This window comes from Protopterus annectens, chromosome 13.part0 (assembly GCF_019279795.1).
Source record: "Protopterus annectens isolate FY-2018-M chromosome 13.part0, PAN1.0, whole genome shotgun sequence".
Classification (NCBI taxonomy): Eukaryota; Metazoa; Chordata; order Ceratodontiformes; family Protopteridae; genus Protopterus; species Protopterus annectens.
The window spans coordinates 799,625,654-799,649,665 of NC_056747.1; the positions used below are offsets into that span (position 1 = coordinate 799,625,654).

The 24,012-nt window shown below is 45.2% G+C and overlaps 1 protein-coding gene across 1 annotated transcript in view; it reads left to right on the forward strand.

The window, feature by feature from the left end:
• CLTC (clathrin heavy chain) overlaps positions 1 to 24,012 on the forward strand; it is a 2,794,584-nt gene that overhangs the window by 478,362 nt on the left and 2,292,210 nt on the right. The window contains exon 7 of the mRNA XM_044054892.1: positions 23,110 to 23,283. Within this exon, the coding sequence (XP_043910827.1) occupies positions 23,110 to 23,283 (174 nt within the window). The remainder of the gene's footprint in view (positions 1 to 23,109; positions 23,284 to 24,012) is intronic.

Here is a 24,012-nt window from a genome sequence, read left to right on the forward strand (position 1 = left end):
CCTTCAAGCACCTACTTCATCCGGGACAACTACTGATAAAGACAGACGATACCATGGTCATGTGGTATATAAACCAGCAGGGAGGCACTCATTCTTGCCCCCTTTGCAGACTAATGACCAAAAAACCAAATGTTGAGAGCAAAAACCTTTATCAAAAACAAAGCTTTCAGGCCAAAACCCTTTTTCAATGCTTAACAAAAGGTACAATAAAATCACATGTTTAAATACAAGCCCAGGACATCACATGACCCGCAGCCAAGGTCATATGACATGAAATAAAACAAACTTACAATAAACAGATAAAAAAGACATGTTAATAAAACTACATAAAAATGTGCTTACTCAATAAAATATCATATTATTCAACATATTCAAAGTATATACTTGCTAATAAATGTTATTATTTTAACCTTGTGTGCTGTATTTTAGTCAAGACAGGCTTTCATGAAACACTTGCATTCAATCCTGGTGCCACATCTGCTGCTAGTCTTACAATCCAATCATATTCTCTATTGTCTAACAAATTACATAAGTCCCCCCCCCTTTGACACACTAACAGTGTCTATAACCCTAAACTTAAAAGTGTGAGATATACCATAACTTTTTACATGCTTAGATAAAGCATTCGTGTCACTCCCATTCCTTATGTTGGATTTATGTTCTATAAAACTGTCTTTAAGTTTTCTAGTAGTTTTTCCAACATAAAAGGAGGGACAGATGTTTATTGTAAGTTTGTTTTATTTCATGTCGTATGACCTTGGCTGCGGGTCATGTGATGTCCTGGGCTTGTATTTAAACATGTGATTTTATTGTACCTTTTGTTAAGCATTGAAAAAGGGTTTTGGCCTGAAAGCTTTGTTTTTGATAAAGGTTTTGCTCTCAACGTTTGGTTTTTTGGTCATTGTTCTATTTAACAGCAGTGTTGGTTATTACAACCCTTTGCAGACTAGCAATGACTTTGTGGGACACAGCATTGACTTACCAAGTAAATCTGCAGGCACAATTCCTGCCAGGAAAGATAAATACTCTGGCAGATGAACTAAGCAGAAACCTCTTGGGTCCCCACGAGTGGAAATTGGATCCACAAGTCGTCAGCATGATAACAAGGAAATGGGGATGCCCGGATATAGCTCTATTTGCCTCTCCTCACAACTGCCAAATAAAAAGATTCTGCACAAGGACTTTTCACAGACTAGCATGGAAAGTGGACGGCCCTATCTTTCAGCTGGAAAAGCTTAGCAGTGTATGCCTTTCCTCCTCTACCTCTCCTCCCCAAAGTACTCCTAAAGGTCAGACAAGAGAAGCCAAAGATGATACTGATTGCCCCAGACTGGCCCCGCCAGTACTGGTATCCAGTCCTAAGGAACTTGTGTCAATGTCTGGCTTGGACCTTGCCTCAAATACCTCATCAACTATCCCAACAAAACAATCAAATCCTGCACAGTCAACTAAAGACCTTAAATGTGGCAGCATGGCAGATAATGTAGTCATACAAAACACGCCTCTCATTAAAGCTGTGATGGATGTCATTTTGGAGGCCAGAAGGCCTAGTACCAGAAAATCTTACGCTGGAAAATGGAAGAGATTCTGTGCTTGGAATCAGGCACAAGGAATTGACACAGTTGTTCCAAATATTCCTCAGATTTTGCAATACTTAACTGAGTTGCTGGACAAAGGCCTATCCTTTTCATCAATTAAAATTCATGCCTCTGCCATTTCGGCTCATTACAATACAGAGCCACCAATCTTTTTGCATCCGTTATTAAGGCAGTACCTCAGAGGAGCCTAAAACTTAAGGCCTCCAAGGAGATCACCAATACCAGCATGGGACCTCAATTATGTCTTGGAAAAACTCACCCTGCCTCCTTTTGAGCCAGCCGCTACAGCTTACATAAAGTTTTTATCTTGGAAAACAGCTCTGCTCCTAGCAATAACCTCTGCAAGATGAGTCTCGGAGCTAAAGGCACTCATGGCTGTGGAACCCTTTATCATTTTTTATCCAGACAGGGTTTCTCTGAGGACAAACCCGACATTCATGCCTAAAGTAGTGTCCAGTGTGGCCCTTAACCAAACTATTCATCTGCCTACTTTTTATCCAAACCCACGGAATAAGGGGGAGAGAATTCTGCATTCTTTGGACATACACAGACAACTACGCTTCTACTTGAACAGAACCAAAGCTTTCAGGAAGACAGAGCAATTACTAGTGACGTATGCTGCAGGATCACAAGGAAAGGCCATCTCAAAGCAGACTATTTCAAAGTGGATAGGCCACTGCATTCGTTTCTGCTTTTCACAACATGGCAAGCCAGTGCCTAAGGGCAGCAGCCACTTCAGCAGCCTTCCTCAGGGGAGTACCAACCAAAGACATTTTAGAGGCTGCTACCTGGAGTTCAGTGCACACCTTTACAAAGCACTATAATTTACCACTCTACTCTAAATCCAGAGCAGGCTTTGCCACTGCAGTTCTGCAGGGCCTCATAGCCGCTACTAATGCTATTTAGCTCCTGCCTCCCAAGCATAGCTTTTGGATTTAACCCAAGTGTATTGACTGCAACAGTGAAACACGAACATAGTACAGTTGTGTACACTTACCATAAATGTAGCTGTTGGGAGTGTATTCACTGTTGCAGTCCAGGTTGCCCACCCACCACCCCCCATATCTTTACTGGAACTTACTGCACTTTTCTAAATCTATACAACCTATGTGGTGTATTTGCTTGTAAATGATGGTATAATATATTTTGGTGCATGCATGTTTTATTGGCGTATTTTAGCCTATCCTTTTTGGGGCACCTGACATCTGGGGCAAGATAAACTGAAGAAAATGGTGTCTGCTGCATCTTTTATACCCCTGGCGCACTGAAGTCAGGGAAGAGGCGATAGCAGCCGACACCGGACCTACACTTTGGAATTCAGGCCGACTGAGGGTAGCCTGCCAGCAGGATAACCCAAGTGTAATGACTGCAACAGTGAATACACTCGAACATCTACATTTATGGTAAGTGTACACAACTGTACTTTTTGCGGCCTCTCCAGCTGTTGCAGGTGTCTAGTGAGGTGCATGCCAAATGGGGCATTATACTCTTTAGATTGGTCTAATGAGGGAAGAGTAGAGAGAGAGAAATTATGGCCTCTTTCTTCCTGGATGCAAAACCCTTGGTAATGAGATGTCACATAGAAGGACTTTCTGACCACAGTGGCAATGTCGTGGTCGGAGTGGGAGCTTTTAACCTGTGTCCCCAGATCTCGTATTATGCCATCAATGTTAAGTGGGCTCCCATCGATGTGGTAATTAGTGGGAACTGAGTTTTTCCCAAAGGGGATGATGCATTTTTTGCATTAACCTTAAGGGTATGGTTTTGACACCAGTCGTTGGTCTTAGTGAGGCCTTTCTGTAGGATGTCTGCATCACTTGGGGAGTTAATAATGGCTCCCAGCTTGCAGTAATCTGCGAACTTGAAAAAACTGCAAAGTCGACCACAAACAGTGTCAAAAGTCCACTAGTAATCGAATAAAACACTGTCGATGCCAGGAATTGCTGTTAAATAACTTTTAATTCACTGTTAAAACACAGACTGAGCGCTTTCATCCCCTCCTGGGGATTTCATCAGAATCTAACATTCTCCATTATTATCCCCTTTAAATACCATCTGATATCTGACGTCATCGTTTAATTAATCAACAAACATTTTATTTAAAACAATAGCAACCATGTCGTTGGTCTTAGTGAGGCCTTTCTGTAGGATGTCTGCATCACTTGGGGAGTTAATAATGGCTCCCAGCTTGCAGTCATCTGCGAACATGGTCAGCCAGAGTCTGTCTGTGTTGGCCTGGACTTCAAAGAAGTAGATAACAAACAGGAGAGGACCCAGGACAGGATCCCTCTGAGACTCTACTCATGGCTGGTCGGCAGCCTGACATGGAGTCTGCTACTTTCACACTGTGGGTTCCATCTGTGAGCCATTTTGCAACCCACCTAACGATATAGCGATTGATGCTTAGTTTGGTGAGTTTTATCAATAATTCCTGAATGAGGAATAGTATCAAAGGCCTTGGCCAGGTCGAGGTAAGGTGTATTAACTGCCTTACCCTCATTCACAGCTCTGGTGACTGACTCTTAGAAGTCAACCAGGTTGAGCAGGCATGAGCCACCTTTTACAAAACCAATTTGCGTAGGATCTAGAGTTTGGAGATTCCATATATCCTTGTTAATTAGGTTCATGATGATGCGCTCCATAGCCTTGCATATCAGACTAGTCAGGCTAATGGGGCGATAATTTCCATGATCTGTAGTCGTTCCCCCTTTATGGAGAGGGATGACTAGCAGTGCTGGATTCTGTAGGGACAAAGCCTTAGGTGAGGCTGTGATTGAGCAGGGCACACAGATGTGGTGACAGTTCACTTTGTAATTCATTTGGAACACGGCTAGGGATATTGTCTGGTCCCATGGAAGCTGTATTCTTGGCCTTGGACAATGCATCTTTAACCTGTGCTGCAGTAATGCTGGGTGCTTGACATTCTTCCAGTATTGAGATTGGTCCTTTAGGGGGGAGAGAGGGATAAAGTTGGCACTGAATCTGTCTGCCAGTATGTTGGCAGTATCTGTTGGCTCAGTATAGGGGGTACCATTGTGCAGTAAGTCAGAGCAAATGTGGCTATTGCCGTGGAGATTCTTGATGTAACTATAGAAGGCATTGTGGTTGTTTTTAGTGTCTGCTGCAATTTTGCCTTCATAGCTGGCTTTGGAAGTTTTGATAAGGGATCTCAACTTTTTGTTGAGGCCAATAAGGGAATTTTTCCAGTCTTGGTTCTTCACCTTTTTCTGCAACAGTTTCTTCCTTCGAGTCCAAAGTCAGCTTTGGAGAAGTTTTTCATGGTGGATACCTTTGTGGGGGTGTGGATGAGATGTGAATTTCCATGGTGATTAGTTTCTGGTCGGATCTAACCAGGATGAATTAACTATTGGTGTAGAGCAACCGTTGCCCATGTTAGTAACCAGGTCAAGGATGTTGCTTCCTCTAGTGGGGTTAAGAACGAGCAGGCCCAGGGCATTGAAATTGATGAATTCCAGGAAGTGTTGGGCCAGTGCATAGCAAGAAGAAACTGGTTCATTCTGTGTCCCTTGTTTTTGTCAATTTTTAAGTAGTCTTTATATGTTATAACTAAAGTTTTTTGCATTTCATGCAACCTACATGATTTTGCCAAACTGTTCCATAGGTAAATGGAATGAGAGAGGTCTACAGCTGCCACAGGTAGTTGAAATGATTATTTGAATGGCATTGACTGGCAAGTGGATGGACCAGTCCAGACAGTAAGGGTCAGCAGTTAAGCAAATGAGAATAGAGAATGGGGTGGGTGATAAGCTTGTTTTTTTCATCAAACTCTTCAGACATGCTGTTGTAAACAAAAATACTGAGATGTTCATCGTGTTACACTGCTGCAGTCATTACACTTGGGTTATCCTGCCGTTAGGCGGTTCCCCAGTCGACCTGAGTTCCAAAGTCTTGGTCCGGCGTCGGTTGCTGTCGCCTCCTCCCTGACGTCAGTGCGACAGGGGTATATAAGATTCAGCCAACGCCATTTTCTTCAGTCTTTCTTGCCGCGCGGTGCCCAAAGGAAAAGCAGTTCGCAAGTGCCAGTCGGCCGTCTCCTGAGATTTTCATTCTGAATCCAGAACCGAAGTCCTTCTACAAAAGCCAAGTACCCCGTTGGGGAAACTTTTTCTTGCCTCAGACCGATGTCAGTAAAAGTAAACTGTATTTCTTGTGGTAAGCAAATACCTCATAAGGATTTCCATTCCTATTGCATCCCATGCCTAGGCCCAGACCACGACATCACTGGTTGTCGGTTATGTGCTAGGTTTAACAAGCGCACTATTAAACATCAGATTGATTTTTGCCCGACATTATTTTGGTGGAAAATTCAGTTATACCATGCCGTCGGAACTTCCGACGACCGGAATACACAAAAAGCACAAAGACACAAGGATAGGCATCCGAGGCCCAAAACTGATGAAGCCTCTTCTAAGCCAGTCACCAGTTCTCCGGTTTTCAGCGAGGCGCCTTCGCAGCCCCTGACGACCGCTTCTGTAGAACCACAGGCTGCCTCTGACTCCCATGTGGAGATGGCTGGGCCTTCGGATGCACAAGTTATTCAGCTTACCGAGACTAACCTTTCAGAGGGATCCGGAGTAGCTGAGCAACCCACAGCTTCAGAGGGTGTCTTAAGACCTACTCAGTTAAGCATTAAACCCTCAGCTTAAGTCTAAGCCTCCTTTAAAATCAAAGAAACAAATACAGAATTCTCCAGAACAGGCCTCCATGCATAAGAAACAAATGCTCAAAATGGCCGTAGACCTAATCACTCTGATCAGGGGGTCCCATCCCCCTCCTGATAAAAGGCCTAGACAGGATGCCGACTATGACTCATCCGACCAGGTGTCCATCACTTCTGATTCTTCCTCAGACCTAGGATACTCCTTACCCCCTTATGAGGATTCTGATGCTGAGGAATCAATTCCATCAGCCTCACCGCCTGAGGACTACTCCTTTGGGGAAACCCTTCATACCATGAGGGAGCATTTCCACTGGGAACGCCAGGATTACTCAGAATCCAAGAAAAGGCTCAGAGACTTCCTTTTATTGCCTCAACACAGACCCCTTGCTATTCCGCCAGTGATAGATATTGTGGATGATGTGTATACTGAATCCAGCTTAAATCCTGATTCCTTACCTCCAGCCCCTGCTAAACCTGACAGATACTACAGAGTCCCTGACTCACATAACTTTCTGTATAAAAGCCCTGTAGCTGACCCTGAAACAGTTTCCCAGGGACCCAAAGGAGTTAAGGCCTCATCAGCCAAGAATACAGTCCCCTCTGACAGAGATTCCAGAGCATTAGAAAGATGGGGAAAAAAAGTATATACCTGTGCAACTTTAGCAATGAGAGCCTTAAATTGCCAGTTTCACATGCTAAAATATCAGCAATTCTTACTGTCTCAGTTAAAACAAAAAATGCTTCCAGACTCAGAGCCTCCTAATTTTAAAGAAATGTTGGATTTATTGCATGCAGCTGAACAAATGGGAAAGCATACTTTGCAATGTGGTTTTGATTCTCTAGAGGCCTCCTGCAGAGCAGCAGTTACAGGCTCTGTCATCAGAAGACATGCTTGGTTAAAAGAACATACGTTACCAGATCATGTTAAAGCAAAATTATTGGATGCACCTTTGCAGCAGGATGTGTTATTTGGAGTTAAGGCAGAAGAGGTATTAAAGAAAATGGAGGATAAGGCAAAATCTATGCAAACGGTGAAGGATTTCTTACAGGTTCAGCCTCCTAGATTTAGCAGAAACTGGCCAACTAAGAATTGGTCCTTTCCAATTACAGACAGACCTCAAAGGGGAAGATACAGACGTCCAAGAGGTAGAGGTCAACCACAAAGTCCTTACAGGCCTCGACAATGGGTTGTATCAGGCCAGAAAGAAGGGGGAAGACGGGCCCCAGTCATATAAAAAGCAGCTCCAATGACTTCTCAGTACAACTGCCAAACAAATCCCTCTTGGCAGCCCCCTTGGGAGGAAAACTGGCACTCTTCTACCACAATTGGCAAATGAACACCAAAGACAAATGGGTTCTCAACATTGTATTTCAAGGTTACAGGTTCCACTTTCACACTCTGCCAAGGTTAAAAGGAATGCCAAGTCTGCCACCAAATGAATGGGCAGAGGCTCAAAAACAAATTACAGCACTCATGGATATGAGAGCTATTCAAAAGGTACCATCACAGGAGCAAGGACAAGGATTTTACTCTACTCTTTCTGGTACGCAGAAAGGACAAAGCCTGGAGGCCCATTCTGGATCTCTCATCTCTAAACACTTACCTGGATGTTCCAAAATTCAAAATGTTGACATTACAGCAGCTTCTTCCCATGCTGGGCAAGAAAGCTTGGCTCATGACTTTGGACCTCAAGGAGGCATACCTGCATGTCCCTATCGGACAAAACTGTAGAAGATACCTCGGATTCATAGCTGGTTCAATGCACTACCAATTCTCTGCACTGCCCTTTGGCTTATCTACTGCACTCCGGGTCTTCACAAAGTGCCTGACACCAGTAATTGCATTTTGCAGACAGAAAGGAATTCAAATTTATCCGTACCTGGACGACTGCCTGATTCAAGCAGAGAGCAAGGACATTCTTCTAAAGCATCTGGCGTTTGTAAAAAAGTTAAGTTGCCTAGGGGTACACAGTAAACAAAAAGAAATCAAAACTAGTGCCCTCACAAGAGATTATATTCGTGGGTGCCAGCTTGAACACAATGGCCCAGATGGCTTATCTCATGCCAGACAAGCAAGGACAACTGACTCAATACGTTCAATTGATGGCAACAAAGACCCAGCTCCCTGCAAGAAAAATTCTGCAGGCTTTTGGTTACATGGCATCTTGCATACTATTAATTCCATATGCCAGACTGCATATGAGGAAACTACAATGGTACCTAAAGAATGTATGGTCTTAACATTGTCAAAGTTTGGAAACAGTTATATCACTAATCCCTTGCCTTCAACAGGAGTTTCAATGGTGGGCTCAAGCTTGTCACCTCAACAAGGGACAGCCTTTTACACAACCCACAGCCAGGCAAACACTGACAACAAATGCATTGGATTATGCCTGGAGAGCACACATGGCAGGCAAATGTATTCAGGGCACGTGGCCCTCAGAACAAAGACATCTTCACATCAATCAAAAAGAGATGCTAGCTGTACAAAATGCCCTTATAGCTTTCAAGGACCTGCTGCATCCAGGACAACTACTGCTAAAGACAGACACCACCACAGTTATGTGGTACATAAACAAGCAAGGGGGCACTCACTCCTATGCAGATAAACCATGACCTTGTGGAACACAGCTATAAACCTTCAAGTTCATCTGCAAGCACAATTCCTGCCAGGAGAGAAAAACACACACTGGCAGACGACTTAAGCAGAAACATCATGGATCCCCATGAATGGGAATTGAATCCACAAATATTCAGAATGATAACACAGAAATGGTGGAGCCTGGACATAGATCTGTTTGCATCCCCAATAAACTGCCAGCTACAAAAATTCTGCACAAGGAGTTACCATCCACAAGCATGGAAAGTGGATGCCCTCTCATTCAGCTGGGAGAACCTGAAAGTATACGCTTTCCCACCACTACCTCTCCTGCCAAAGGTACTCATAAAAACCAGGCAGGAAGAGCCAAAGATGATCCTGATTGCACCAGACTGGCCATGCCAGCACTGGTACCCAATCTTAAGGATCTTAGCACAAGAACCACCCTGGATTTTGCCTCAGATCCCACATCTGCTGACTCAGCACAACAATCAAATACTACACAGCCAGCTAAAGACCTTAAACCTAGCTGCATGGAAGATTCCTTAGTCAAGCAAGCAATGCCTCTCTCCAAAGCTGTTATGGATGTCAGTATGGAGGCCAGAAGGCCTAGTACCAGGAAAGCCTATTCGGATAAATGGAAGAGATTCTGTGCCTGGAACCAAGCTCTCAGTCTTGACCCTCTTGTCCCAAACATTCCTCAGATACTACAATGCTTAACTGAGATGCTGGACAAAGACCTCTCCTTCTCATCCATCAAGATCCACGCCTCTGCCATCTCTGCTCATTACAACACGGATCCTCCAATTTTCTCTAATCCTCTGTTAAAACAGTACCTCAGAGGGGCTAAAAACATGAGACCACCCCGTAGAGCACCTACTCCAACTTGGGACCTCAACTTTGTTTTGGAAAAACTAACTTTACCTCCTTTTGAGCCGGCTAACACAGCAGAATTAAAATATATCTCTTGGAAAACTGTTCTGCTCCTGGCAATAACATCAGCATGAAGAGTTTCAGAATTACAGGCACTAATGGCAGTGGAACCTTTCCTCATTTTCCACCAGGACAGGGTGTCTTTAAGAACTAATCCTACGTTTATGCCAAAGGTGGTATTCAGTGTGGCTCTAAACCAAACTATTCCCCTGCCAACTTTTTATCCTAAACCACAGAATAAAGGGGAGAGACTACTGCACTCTTTGGACATTCACAAGCAGTTACGCTTCTACTTGGACAAAACCAAAGCTTTCAGAAAATCTGAGCAACTATTGGTAGCATATGCTGCAGGAGCACAGGGAAAAGCCATTTCAAAACGGACCATTTCAAAATGGATAGGACATTGTATACGTTTCTGCTACACATACCATGGAAAACCTGTACCTAGCACTCCACCAGGGCAACAGCCACTTCAACTGCCTACCTCAGGGGAGTACCTACCAAGGATATTTTGAAAGCAGCAACTTGGAGTTCTGTACATACCTTCACCAAGCATTGCCATCTGCCTCTATACTCTAAATCTAGAGCTGGCTTCGCCACTGCAGTGCTGCAGGGCCTTATAGCCACCCCTAATGCCTTATAGAACCAGTCACCCTACCTCAGCTTTGGGATTCTACCCAAGTGTAATGACTGCAGCAGTGTAACACGATGAACATAGTACAATTTTGTACCTACCATAAATGTAGATGTTAGAGTGTATACACTGCTGCAGTCCAGGTTACCCTCCCTCCTTCCCCTCTTACTGGCTGGGTATGTGACTATGTCTTCTACCCTTACTACCTACGGGGAGTATTTGCTGGTAGCTGTAAGTTGTTTTTTGCTTTTCTTATATGTTTTATTAGCAATTGAAATTGCCTACCTATTTAGAGGCACCTGACATCTGGGGCAAGAAAAACTGAAGAAAATGGCATTGGCTGCATCTTGTATACCCCTGTCGCACTGACGTCCGGGAGGAGGCGACAGCAACCGACGCCGGACCAGGACTTTGGAACTCACCCCGACTGGGGAACTGCCTGACGGCAGGATAACCCAAGTGTAATGATTGCAGCAGTGTATACACTCTTAACATCTACATTTATGGTAGGTACAAAACTGTACTTCTTTTTTTTTTTTTTTTATAGAAAATTGAATTTGTTGGATATTGCTGTCCAGCAGATGCGAGCAGTAAAAAGAGAAATACAGGTTAATGACATTGAATATGATGGAGCCTTTTGCTCTTTCTTGTTTGGGGAGACAAAATATAATAATTTGCTTAATTTTAAGCGTTGAGATTGAAATCACTCAAACTCTCTGAATAAAAAAGTAAGATATAAATTTGTAGTGTGAAGTGTAATGCATCTTCACAGCTCTGCAGAGTAGAGATGAAAGCTGGTGTTACCCAGATGCTGCAAGAAGATGAGAGATGACATTAACAAACGAGCAAGTCATTTGAGAGAATGAGTTTTGAGGATAGTGAGAAGATGGGGATACTGTGTAGAGATGTTAGAAGAGACTCATTTAAACGAAGGAGAATTGAAATATTTAAGTAGGTTAAGTTACAGACTGGAGGGTGGGGCCACTTGGAAAAAAAAACTTGTTAGGGGATAAATATGCAAATAGAAGTTAAAAGATCATGGAGTGTTTGCAGCTGTCAAAGGTCAGTTAGATGAAAAAATATTACAGTAATTGCAATCTGTATACTAATTCAAGTCATAAGGACTTTTAGGAAGGCTTTTTGGCTCTCTCTGCGGTTTTTATTCTAGTTTCTTACCTACCGATATATTAGAATTGTTTTTGGACTTTTAGGAAGGCTCTAACAAAGTTTACAAGATTTCTGGAGAGGATGAGTATTGGGAGACTGGAATGTTGGAAGAGGGACTAAGCTAAGGGCTCTAGAAAGAAGATAATGGAAAAGGAAGACAGATACCTGAGAAATTACTGAAAATAAATGGGGTGGGGTAACACCTGGATAACAGGAGGACCGAGAGAGGATCCAGGCTACATGCATTTCTCTTCCAGATGCAAAATATGGTTGACATTAGCGGGCACAGTAATTAAGCATTCTTTAAATAATCTGGAAATGTTTCTAATTGGGCATTAGTATTGTTCCACAATATAAAAATATCCAAACAACACGTTTTAACTGTTAGTGGTGTGCATTATAAAGTGAAAACATTATATGTTAAGTTGTCAATCTCGCCTTCATTCTTGCTGGATGGGTTCGGAGCCGACCTTCGGCTCCAACTCTGCCTATACTAAAGCTCGAGAGCTATTTATACCGGTTCAAGGCTACCCTATATCCCACAATGCTAGGTGCTAACTACCCAGATCTCGTTTGCCGCTTAAATCTGCGAGGTGCGTTTATTACCGGCTCTTCAGGTTAGAAGTTATAATTCAAAAATTTTCTATCTTTTAGTCAGGTTTTTACTTAGTTTTTAGTTAGCTACCATCCCGTTAGCTTCCCTTCATAGCTAATCCCCCTTCCGGTCCCTTTTTAATCCCTTTCTAACCCCCTTTAGTTATAAGGTTAGGCCTTTGGGCCTATTCTGCTTAACTTGTCAGTTTAATTTTTGTGTGACTGACTTTACTGTTTAAAAGGGTGTCTGTGTGTGTGTATTTTTTGTACTTTAGGATGTCGAAAGACACCAGGGTCTCAGGCTTCAAGAAGTGTGACTCGTGCTGTCAGAAAATGTCGCTGACAGACTGTCACACTTCTTGTGTTTATTGCCTAGGCCCTCTGCACCTGTAGGACTCTTGTTCGGTCTGTCATGCGTTCAGCCCAAGAGTCCTGCAGGAACGCAGAAACAAGTTAATTTTGAGGGGCTTGTTAAAGCCTGAAGGTTCCCCGACCAAGTTATCGTCGGGGAATCCTTCTAAGCCGTCGGCTCCGAGCTCAGAGCCTTCGACTGGTGGTGCTCTAACTGCTGTCACATCGGCTCCGGCTGGAGCAAATGTTTCCAAGAGACAGTCTTCATCATCGGCTCCGGCTGGAGTTGACGTTCCTCAAATTCAGGCTTCTACATTGACTCGAACCAGAATCGATGATTCCAGGACTCAGTCAGCGCCGATAGTGGTGTCTGCGCCATCTGCTAGCCGTAAAAGGTCCAGATCTCCATCCTTGGAGTCTGTTCACTCTGCTCCGAGGTCTCCCTTACTCTTGGAGCGGAGTTATCGAACCCATTCCTCCAGGTCTTCCAGGCTCTCTGACCACGACCTCAAGAGGGTGGTTAGTAGACTTCTTAAGTCTCAGGCACTAGCCCAAATGCTTCATAGCCCTTCTCAACAGACAGTGGCTATCCCCACCCCATCTTTGATTCCTCCTCCGACTCTTCCTCTGAGTTCGGAGCTGTGGCCGTCGACACGTCAGAGGCGATACCTCACCTTTCGCCTCCGGTCTCTTCCATGGTCCCATCCTTGGAGGGATCTGGGCTAATGGACTTCCTCGTCGGCTCTGAGGGGGCGAGTGGCATCGGACCCTTGTCCGACCCAGTTCTCCCTCTCGGAGTTTCAGCGCTGGTAGGTTCGGCCCCGACATCTGCTTCGGAGCCGTTCCTCTCGGTGCCGGGAGGGGTCCTTATCTCTTTGGAGAGGAGACCTTCTACCCTGCCTGATAGGGGCGCCTTTGAAGTCATGAGGAGCGTGCTGGCCCCGTGCCTGCCCCACGGTCGGCTCCCTCAGCTCCTCCCTCTGTAGTGCCTGCTGCGGTCTCTACCCACCCTCTCATTCCTGACGGTAGAGATCCAACGCCTCAGGTTTCCCCATTGGGAATATCCTCCTCTTCCGAGGTTTCCCCTGATCTGTCAGGGGAACCCCCTCAGAAGAGGAAATTTAAGAGGAAACATGTGGACTCCCCTGAGTCCATTACATCGGATACCGACTTGGATGAGTCGGAAGGGTCCCCACGGTCCCCCTCTGAGGATGTCTCCTTTAAAGACATCCTTGAAATCCTGAAGCAGAGGGGGAACTAGTCTACCCTTAATCCTTCCGAGGACGAGTCGGTTTACCCTAGAGGCTTTTGGCTCTCGCCCTTCCACCTCCTGGGTGTCTCCGCCCTTTGACCCTCTCATGGAAGTGGTGGCACGGAAGGCGTGCACAGCCCCTGATACGATGGAACCTACCCCATGGAGGCCTTCCAAATTTATAACAGCCCCTTCGGACAAACAGTTTTTAGCCAAGGGTGTCCCGGTTGACGCCATGGTGGTGGCTGCAGCCACTAAGAAGGAACTGGATGATCCTTCAGTACCTGTCCATCCTCCTAACAAGGAGTCTAGGACTTACGGATAGGTACGGCAAGCGGATGTTTTCTTCAGCGACCTTTGTCATGCGATCGCTGAATTATCTGTGCCACTTCACCCGCCTTCAAAGAGACATGCTCAAAGAAGTGGGTGAAGTCTTACAGGATCCAACAGCTGCGGGGTCTTATGACAAAATAAATTCCCAGCTGGCAACCCTGAATTCCACTGTCAACTCCTCCATGCGGCTTATTTCCTATGCGGCCGATGGGTCGAGTAGGGCTGCAGGCACAGGCGTTGCCTTAAGGCGTCACGCCTGGATGTGGCTTTGTAACTTTGCAGACCCCTTTAAGGCGTCCTTCACTAACTCCCCCTTTGACGGTTCAGCTTTGTTTGGACCTCAGGTGAAGGATACTTTGACCCAATGCGAGCAAGAAGGCAAGACTCTCTGCCGCGGGAGTCCGTTTTTCCACCCCGTCTAGACCATACCCTAAGGGTCAGAAGGGTGGGAAGATGTGGTTCCGTAAACCACAAGTGGTCGCGCCTGACGCAAGAGGTCAGTTCCCCTCTAGAGGCAGGGGGGGGCAATAACAGACGCCGCCCTAGGGGCAGAGGAGGTCCGCAAAGTCAGGGTAGCAGAGTCTCTCTTTCTGACAAACCCTTCCAGCATCCCTGAGAAGCTGCCCGACTGTCTGCCTTCAGAGGCAGTCGGGGGAAGGTTATCACTGTACCCAGAAGCCTGGCTTTCACTCACCCAAGACAAATGGGTACAGTCGATCATATCAGAGGGTTACAAAATTCCCTTTATCCACACCCCAACTCAGCCAAAAGGGCCCCTTCCAGACGTTCCACCCAGTCTAAGGGAACGAGCAGTATTACAAATATCAAAACTGCTAACAAAAAGAGCCATCCAGCCAGTCCCAGCAGACCAGCAAGGATCTGGAATCTACTCCAAGTTCTTTTTGGTACCAAAAAAGACAGGGGACTGGAGACCCATATTGGATCTCAGCAGACTAAACAGGTCTGTAAGAAGAACGAAGTTCCGGATGGTCACGCTACAGTCCATTCTACCCTTTCTGGGTCAGGACGATTGGATGTGCTCAGTAGACTTTCAGGATGTGTACTACCACATCAAGATGCACAGGCGCTCCAGGAGGTTTCTCTGCTTCCGGCTGGGAACCAGTCATTATCAGTTCAGAGCCCTGCCCTTTGGTCTCACTACAGCCCCCCGAGTGTTCACCAAATGCATGGCAGCGGTTACGCTCATCTGAGGCATCAAGGATTCCAGGTGTTTCCATATCTAGATGACTGGCTCCTCACTGCCACCACCAGGCGTCATCTTCTCTCCAGAGATTACACCATTCATACTTGCAAAGGGCTAGGTATCTCCATAAATTTCAAAGTGTCTGCCTTGTCAGTCTATTACCTTCATAGGCGCCACCTTGGACACAGTACGGCTTTCCGCAAAACTAACCGAACAAAGAGTTCTAGATATTCGCAGGCATGTTCACATCCTTCTTCAGAACAACAAAATCCAAGCCAGGTTTGTCCTGAAGGTATTAGGTCTCATGGCGGCAGCCATTACTCTACTTCCCCTAGCTCGCTTTCATATGCGGATCCTTCAGTGGATGCTTTTTTGCCAGTGTTCCTTTCAACAACTCCCAATGTCACACAACATTTTAATAACCCTGTCTTGCAAGAAACACCTTTCTTGGTGGATGGTCTCCCCTCAAGTCCTTCAGGGCAGACCATTTGTTCCTTCTCCCCCGGTCGCCACGGTGACAATGGATGCCTCCCTGATCGGGTGGGGGGGGCATTTTCAGGGCAGGACGGTCCAGGGCACATGGCAACCTTTCAAGTGCCACCTGCACATAAATGTCTTGGAGATGAGAGCAGTACTTTTAGCATTGCAAGCCCTTCAGGACTCTCTTCCTATTGGGACTATTGCAGTTCAGATGGACAATATGTCCGTAGTGTGGTACATCAACAAGCAGGGCGGAACCAAGTCCTATCCTTTGTGTCGAGAGGCTCTCAGACTTTGGCAGTGGGCGATCTCCTCTCCGCAGTTTCTGATAGCAACGCACATCCCCGGGAAGTCAACATCATAGTGGACAGGTTGAGCAGAGCCATTCTCATGCCACACGAGTGGTCTCTCAAGCAGTAGTGGAAGAAATTTTTCAGAGATGGGGTCGACCTTGCTGCGACCTTTTTGCAACACCTCAAAACAGCAAGTGCCACGACTTCTAAACTCTCTCTTCCCTCTTCCCAGCCACCCCCCCCCAGAGACGCTCTAGTCCACGATTGGCCCCGGGGACTTCTGTATGCCTTTCCTCCCTTTCCATTAATCACTCAATTGATTCAGAGAGCTACCGCCATGAGAGCCACCATGATCCTCATTGCTCCTTACTGGCCTCGTCAGATATGGTTTCCGTTCCTGCATAGTTACCTCTTGGGGCAGCCCTGGCATCTGGACCCAGTGCCAGATCTCTTGACCCATCAGTCGGGACAGCTGCACCACTCCCTCCAATCTCTCAACCTCACAGCTTGGTTGCTCCATTTCCAACCCTAGCCAGGCTTCCCCTTATTTCCCATTCTGTGCGTGACATACTTATAGCTTCCCTAAAGTCATCCACCAGGAGGATTTACGCCAGCAAGTGGAAGCGTTTTTCCTTCTAGGCAGAAGCTAGAAATATAGATCCTTTTACTGCCCCTATTTCTTTAAGTAGCATCTATTAGCACATTTGACACCAACCATACAGTTTGTCCTGCTTTGATATATTTTGTTACCTTCAGTAATTATTTAGTAAGAGTAGAACTTTAATCAGCAGATGGACTTCTAAGTTCTTTTTTAAATTTTGAAGTGCTTTATACTTGGCTGCATTGTTTGATCAAGTAGGTTAGTAGTTGAATTTGCCCTTGTTTTTTCTCTACTGGGGAGGTTATAGTTTTACAATAATTATATATTTAAGCACCCTTTTTGAGACGTACACTTCTGGAATTCATCTGTAGCATTGCCACCAGTTTTCTGATGCTTTTTGCTTAATGTGTTTGCCCTTTTGTCGCAGCTCCCTCATCAGCTAACACATCACCTTTTTGTCATTTTAACAGTACATACTTTGGAAAATCTTGTTTTTTTAAATTGTACATGTAATCGAACTACCATGCTCGTAACATCTGTTTTATGTTGTATTTGCTTGCCATGTTACCAAGGAAAAAGGATCAATTTTTAGTTTACCAAAAAAAAATGCAACTTTTGACTCCCAGACTGTTAGAATTCTTTCTATGTGAATACTGTCAGTAGGAGCTGTTAAGCAAACTGTTAGCTTTGCTGAGGATGTTCATTGTGCATACAGCTGCAGTAATCACAGATGGGTTCTCTGCCGTCAGGTGGGTCCTCGGTCGGCCGAATTCCAAAGTCTAGGTCCGGAGTCTGTTGTTGTCGCTTTCTTTCCTGATGTCAGTGCGACAGGGGTATATAAGACACAGCCAACGCCATTTTCTTCAGTCTTTTTTGCCGCGTGGTGCCCAAAGCAGAAGCAGTTCGCAAGTGCCGGTCGGCCAGCTCCTGAATTTACAAAAAATTGGAAACCGAAGTCTTTAAAGCTAAGTACCCCGTTGGGGAAACTTTTCTTGCCTCAGACCGATGTCAGACAGTTAACAATTGTATTTCTTGTGGGAAGCAAATACCGCATAAGGATTTCCATTCCCTCTGCATACCTTGTTTAGGCCCAGACCACGACGTCTCGGGCTGTCGCTTTTGCGCTACTTTCAATAAACGCACTATTAAGCGTCGGGCGGAGTTCGCCCAACACTTTTTTGGTAAATCCTTTGATTATAAAATGTCGTCGGAGACTCCGACTACCGTTTTGTCCAAAAACCGCAAGGACAAGGACCAACACGCGAGGTCCGCGGTCCCCACCGTCACCACGCCAAAACCGGCTACACGTGGTCCGGTTTTCAGCGAGACGCCTATACAGCCGCTGACTACAGACGACACTTCTTTGGCGGTGTCTTATGTAACCGAGACCGCAGGTACCTCGGCCCATACCCAGACTACAACCACCGAAGCCACTGTGAGTGTTGAACCTCCTAATGTGGACAGGTCCACTTCCACCCATGGTGTCTTTAGACCCTCATCTTCCTTTTCCATTAAGGCCTTTACTAAGTCCAAATCAGCCATGCATCCCAAGAGGCCTGTTGCACAGGGCCCATCTCCAGGCCCCATGCCTAAAAAGCAGATGCTAAAAACGGCTTAGGATTTAATTACTCTTATCAGGGGTTCCCAACCCCCTCCAGACAAGAGACCCAGAGTGGAGGAAGATTCTCCCTCTTCTGACCAGGGCTCCATTTTTTCAGAACATTCTGATGTAGAGGAACACTCGTACTCCCCTTTTGAAGATTCTGATGCAGAGCAGTCCATTCCTTCTGTATCTCCCCCAGAGGATTTTTCTTTTGGGGAAACCTTGCACACCTTGAGGGAACACTTCCATTGGGAAGGCCAAGACTTTTCTGATTCCAAGAAAAGACTTGGGGAATTTCTTTTGTTACCTCAACACAGACCTCTGGTGATACCTCCTGTCTTGGACATACTTGATGATGTTTACTCGGAGGCTTGCCTTAATCCGGATTCCCTGCCTCCTGCCCCAGTCATGCCTGATAGGTACTACAGAGTTCCTAACTCTCACCAATTTCTTTACAAAAGCCATAATGCTGACCCTGAAACCATGTCTCAAGGCCCCAAGGGAATGAAGGCCTCTACTGCTAAGAATCCACTGCCTTCCGAAAGAGAGTCTAGATCCTTAGAAAGGTGGGGAAAAAAGGTATATACCTCGGCCACCCTAGCCATGAGGGCCTTAAATTGTCAGTTCCATATGCTTAAATATCAGCAGTTTCTGTTATCACAATTAAGAAATAAAATGTCTCAACCTGAACAACCAGATTTGAAGGAGTTGCAGGATATGATGCATAGTGCAGAACAAGTGGGTAAACACACCTTACAATGTGGCTATGATGCCTTAGAGGCCTCAAGTAGAGCTGCTGTTACAGGATCAGTCATTCGTAGACATGCCTTGCTTAGGGAACAAATCTTGCCTGATCATGTTAAAGCTAAACTACTAGATGCTCCTTTACAAAAGGATGTACTATTTGGTACTAATGCTGAGGAGATACTACGGAAAATGGAAGAAAAAGCTAAATCTATGCAAACTGTCAAAGCTTTTCTACAGGTTCAACCACCATGTTTTAGCAGACATTGGCCTTCTAAAAACTGGTCCTTTCCAGCCACGGACAAGCCCCAAAGAGGTAGATACAGGCGCACAAGGGGTAGAGGAGAATCTCAAGGATCATATAGAGGCAGACAAGTGCAAACTCCAGCACCAAGAGGTGGCGAAGACAGTGCACAACAATACAGAAAACAATCCCAATGACTTCCTCCTTTTCATGCCAAGCAAGTCTCAGCTGGCAGTACCCTTGGGAGGAAAGCTGGCATTATTTACAAGAAATTGGCATATCACAACAGACAAATGGATCCTGGACATTATAAACAGAGGCTACAGATTTCATTTTCACACTTCCAAAAATGAGAGGCATGCCAAACTTGCCACACAATCAAAGGGCAGAGGCACAAATACAAATTTCAAAGCTCATGGACATGAAAGCTATTCAAGATGTACCTACTCACGAACCAGGTCAAGGTTTTTATTCCAGACTATTTCTGGTACCAAGAAAAGGAACCGACTGGAGACCCATTTTGGACTTAACCATCCTAAACACATTTCTACTCATACCAAAATTCAAGATGCTCACATTACAGCAGCTTCTTCCCATGCTGGGCAAGGAGTTTTGGCTGGTAACATTGGACCTCAAGGAGGCATACCTGCATGTCCCAATCAGACAAAGCTGCAGAAGATACCTCAGATTTCTTGCAGGTTCAGTCCACTATCAATTCTCTGCATTGCCCTTTGGCTCATCTACTGCGCCCAGAGTATTCACGAAATGCCTGGCATCAGTAATTGCCTACTGCAGACTTCAAGCGATACAAATTTACTCTTATTTGGACGACTGCCTGATCCAAGCGGACAGCAAGCACATACTTCTGGAACATTTGGCTTATGTAACACGGTTATTGAATTCTCTGGGATACACAGTCAACAAAGAGAAATCCAGGCTAACACCATCTCAGAAAATAACTTTCCTGGGTGCCAACTTGGACACAAACACCCAGATGGCCTATCTCACGCCAGAAAAACAGGGGCAACTAACTCAGTACTTCAAAATACTAGCAAATTGTACCAGGCTCACTGCAGGGAAAATCCTGCAGGCTCTGGGCTTCATGACATCTTGCATTCTTTTAATCCCATGTGCAAAGTTGCACATGAGGAAACTTCAATGGTACCTAAAAAAACTCATGGTCTCAACACAGCCACAGTTTGGAAACAATAATACCAATAATCTCATGTTTGCAAAAGGAATTTCTATGGTGGGCCCAAGCATGTCAAACAAACACAGGTCTTCCATTCTGCAAGCCTCAAGCAAATCAAGTCATCACAACAGAAGCCTCAGACTATGCCTGGGGGGCGCACATGACAGACAGGTGCATTCAGGGCAAATTGTCCCAAAAGGAAAAGCACCTTCACATCAATCAAAAAGAAATGCAAGCAGTGATAAATGCAATTACAGCTTTCAAGGACCTCCTGCATCCAGGGCAATTATTGATAAGAACAGACAACACCACAGTAATGTGGTACATAAACAAGGAGGAACACATTCATACCCCCTGTGCAGACTAGCCATTTCACTTTGGAACTTGGCACTGGAATGGCAAATCGAACTTCAAGCACAGTACTTGCCAGGTTTGGAAAACACGCTGGCAGACAATCTAAGCAGAATTAGGACAGACCCACACAAATGGAAGTTGCATCCTCAAGTGTTTACAAAGATAATCTAAGCGTGGGAATGCCAGACATAGATCTCTTCGCCTCCCACAGGAATCATCAATTGGAAAAGTTCTGTTCAAGGACCTTTCATCCAAAGGCCTGGAGCGTGGACACCCTTTCTTTCAGTTGGACAGCATGGACAGTTTACGCTTTCCCACCTTTGCCTCTTCTGCCCAAGGTGCTCTTGAAAGCAAGAGCAGACAGACCGAAGATGATACTGATTGCTCCATACTAGCCAAGACAACACTTTTGTACCCACTCCTGAGGAGCCTAACGCATACTCCTCCCTGGTCCCTACCTCTAATGCCTCTTCTACTGACTCAGCACAGCTGCAAAACTCTTCACAGTCAGCTGAAAACTCAGTCTCGCTGCATGGAAAATTCCTTAACACCACAACAGATCCTACTCTCCAAAGAGGTGCAGGATGTCATTTTGGAGGCCAGAAGGCCATCTACTAGAAAGGCTTACTCCGCAAAATGGAAACGGTTTTGCTCTTGGAATGAGAAAAAAGGCCAAGATCCTAGAAAACTGAATTTGCCTCCGATATTACAGTATCTAGCTGAGCTGTTGAACAGTGGACTTTCATTTTCTTCCATAAAAATTCATGCCTCAGCCATTTCTGCAGAATGCAACACTGATCCACCCTTATTCTCTCACCTACTCTGAAGACAGTTCCTCAGAGGGGCTAAGAATATAAGACCTCCAAGGAAACAACCAATACCAGCCTGGGATCTTAATTACATTCTAGAAAAATTAACATTGCCTCCCTTTGAACCAGCTGCCTCAACAAATTTGCAATATTTGTCCTGGAAAACGGCTTTCCTTCTGGCCACTACCTCAGCTCTTAGGGTTTCGGAACTACAAGCCCTCATGGCTGTGCAGCCCTTTCTCATCTTCCATCAGGACAGGGTTTCCCTTCGAACCAACCCGTCATTTATGCCTAAAGTGGTATCCAGGGTAGCTTTAAATCAAGCCATACACTTACCTACCTTTTACCCCAATCCTCAAAATAAATGGGAAAGGCTGCTACACTCCTTAGACATCCATAGACAGCTACGTTATTATTTGGACAGAACAAAGCCTTTCAGGAAATCGGAACAACGTCTTGTGTCCTATGCTGTAGGAGCTCAAGGGAAGCCAGTTACCAAACAGACAATTTCAAAATGGATAGGCCACTGCATACGGTTTTGTTACTCCTTTCATGGAAAATCTGTCCCTATAGGCATCAGATCCCACTCCACCAGGGCCACAGCTACCTCTACAGCCTTCCTCTGAGGAGTTCCTACCAAAGATATTTTGGAGGCAGCTACTTGGAGTTCTGTGCATACCTTCACCAAACACTACCACCTGCCTTTATACTCCAAATCTAGAGCAGGCTTTGCCACTGCTGTGTTGCAGGGCATTCTGGCTCATCCCAGTTCCACCTAGTGCCTACCACCCTGTGCGTAGCTTTGGGATTCTACCCATCTGTGATTACTGCAGCTGGATGCACGATGAACATAGTACAGTTTTGTACCTACCATAAATGTAGATGTTCGAGTGCTAATACAGCTGCAGTACAGGTTTTCCTCCCTCCTTCCCCTCTTGGTAAAGGCCTAGGGGCTAACCCCTCCTCATACAACCTGATTGGGTTATCCTTCTGTGGTATATTTGGTTGCAACTACTGATTTTTGATTATATTGCATTGCATGAATATATACATATAAAATTTATGTATTGCCTCCCTTCTGGGGCAAGAAAGACTGAAGAAAATGGCGTCGGCTGTGTCTTGTATACCCCTGTCGCATTGACGTCAGGAAAGAAAGCGACAACAACCGACGCCGGACCTAGACTTTGGAATTTGGCCGACCGAGGACCTGCCTGACGACAGAGAACCCATCTGTGATTACTGCAGCTGTATTAGCACTCGAACATCTACATTTATGGTAGGTACAAAACTGTACTTCCTCCTACTCTGAAGTGCTACCTAGGGAGCTTCTTAACCTTTGTAGTAGAAAGAATACAGAGGGCCTGGTGGATTGTTACGGTTGCTAATGTGTTACTGATTTTGTTTCTCAAGAAGTTTCACTTAGTTTCCTCATTTCTTATGCAGATTAGCTCCAAGCACGATGTTGTGTTTCTAATCACGAAATATGGGTACATCCATCTGTATGATCTGGAAACTGGCACCTGCATTTACATGAACCGGATCAGTGGAGAGACCATCTTTGTTACTGCACCCCATGAAGCCACAGCTGGAATCATAGGCGTGAACAGAAAGGGACAGGTATTGTACTGCCTGTTAAGTCTGGTGTTTATAAATTTGTATCAGTACAGCAAGAGAATTTGAGTACTGCCTTCTGAGTGTTTGAATTTTTGTGCTTTACTAAAGTCTGTTGGACATCAAAGTCTGTACCAAGGGTGGAGTGGAGGTTGGAGCATTGCTCTGCTTAAATGACTTGCTCAGTTACCTAACATGTTTCCTGAGGTTGTGGGAATCTGCTTCAGGCTAACATGATGTATGCATAATTGTATCTAGCTGCTGTAGTTCAGAAAACCTTGCTAGTCTAATTACAGTTGTATGGAAAATTGTGTTACTGGTAAGTGTGTGGAATACCCAGTATCATAACACTACATTTTAGTTTAAGAAGAAAACATTTTTGGGCAACCCTGCTAGAGTTCAAGGGGTTCTTTTTCAGGAAGACTGTGAAGATGGTGTGAGCCGATAACCTTTATACCACCCAATGCCTTGATGTCCTGGTAGAAGGCCATCTGCTGAGCCAGGAAGGAAAAGGGTTCAATCTTGAAGTTGGGCAAGCGGTGAAATGATGTCCTTCAAGGATGCATCTGCAGTCATCACATATGGGTTGTCCTGCCTCAGGCAGCCCTTCGGTCGGCCGGATTCCAAAGTCTGGGTCTGGCCTCGGCTGATGTTGCACTTTTCCCAACGTCAGAGCGTCTGGGGTATAAAAGCATCAGCCGATGCCATCTTCCTCAGTCTTTCTTGCCGCTTGGT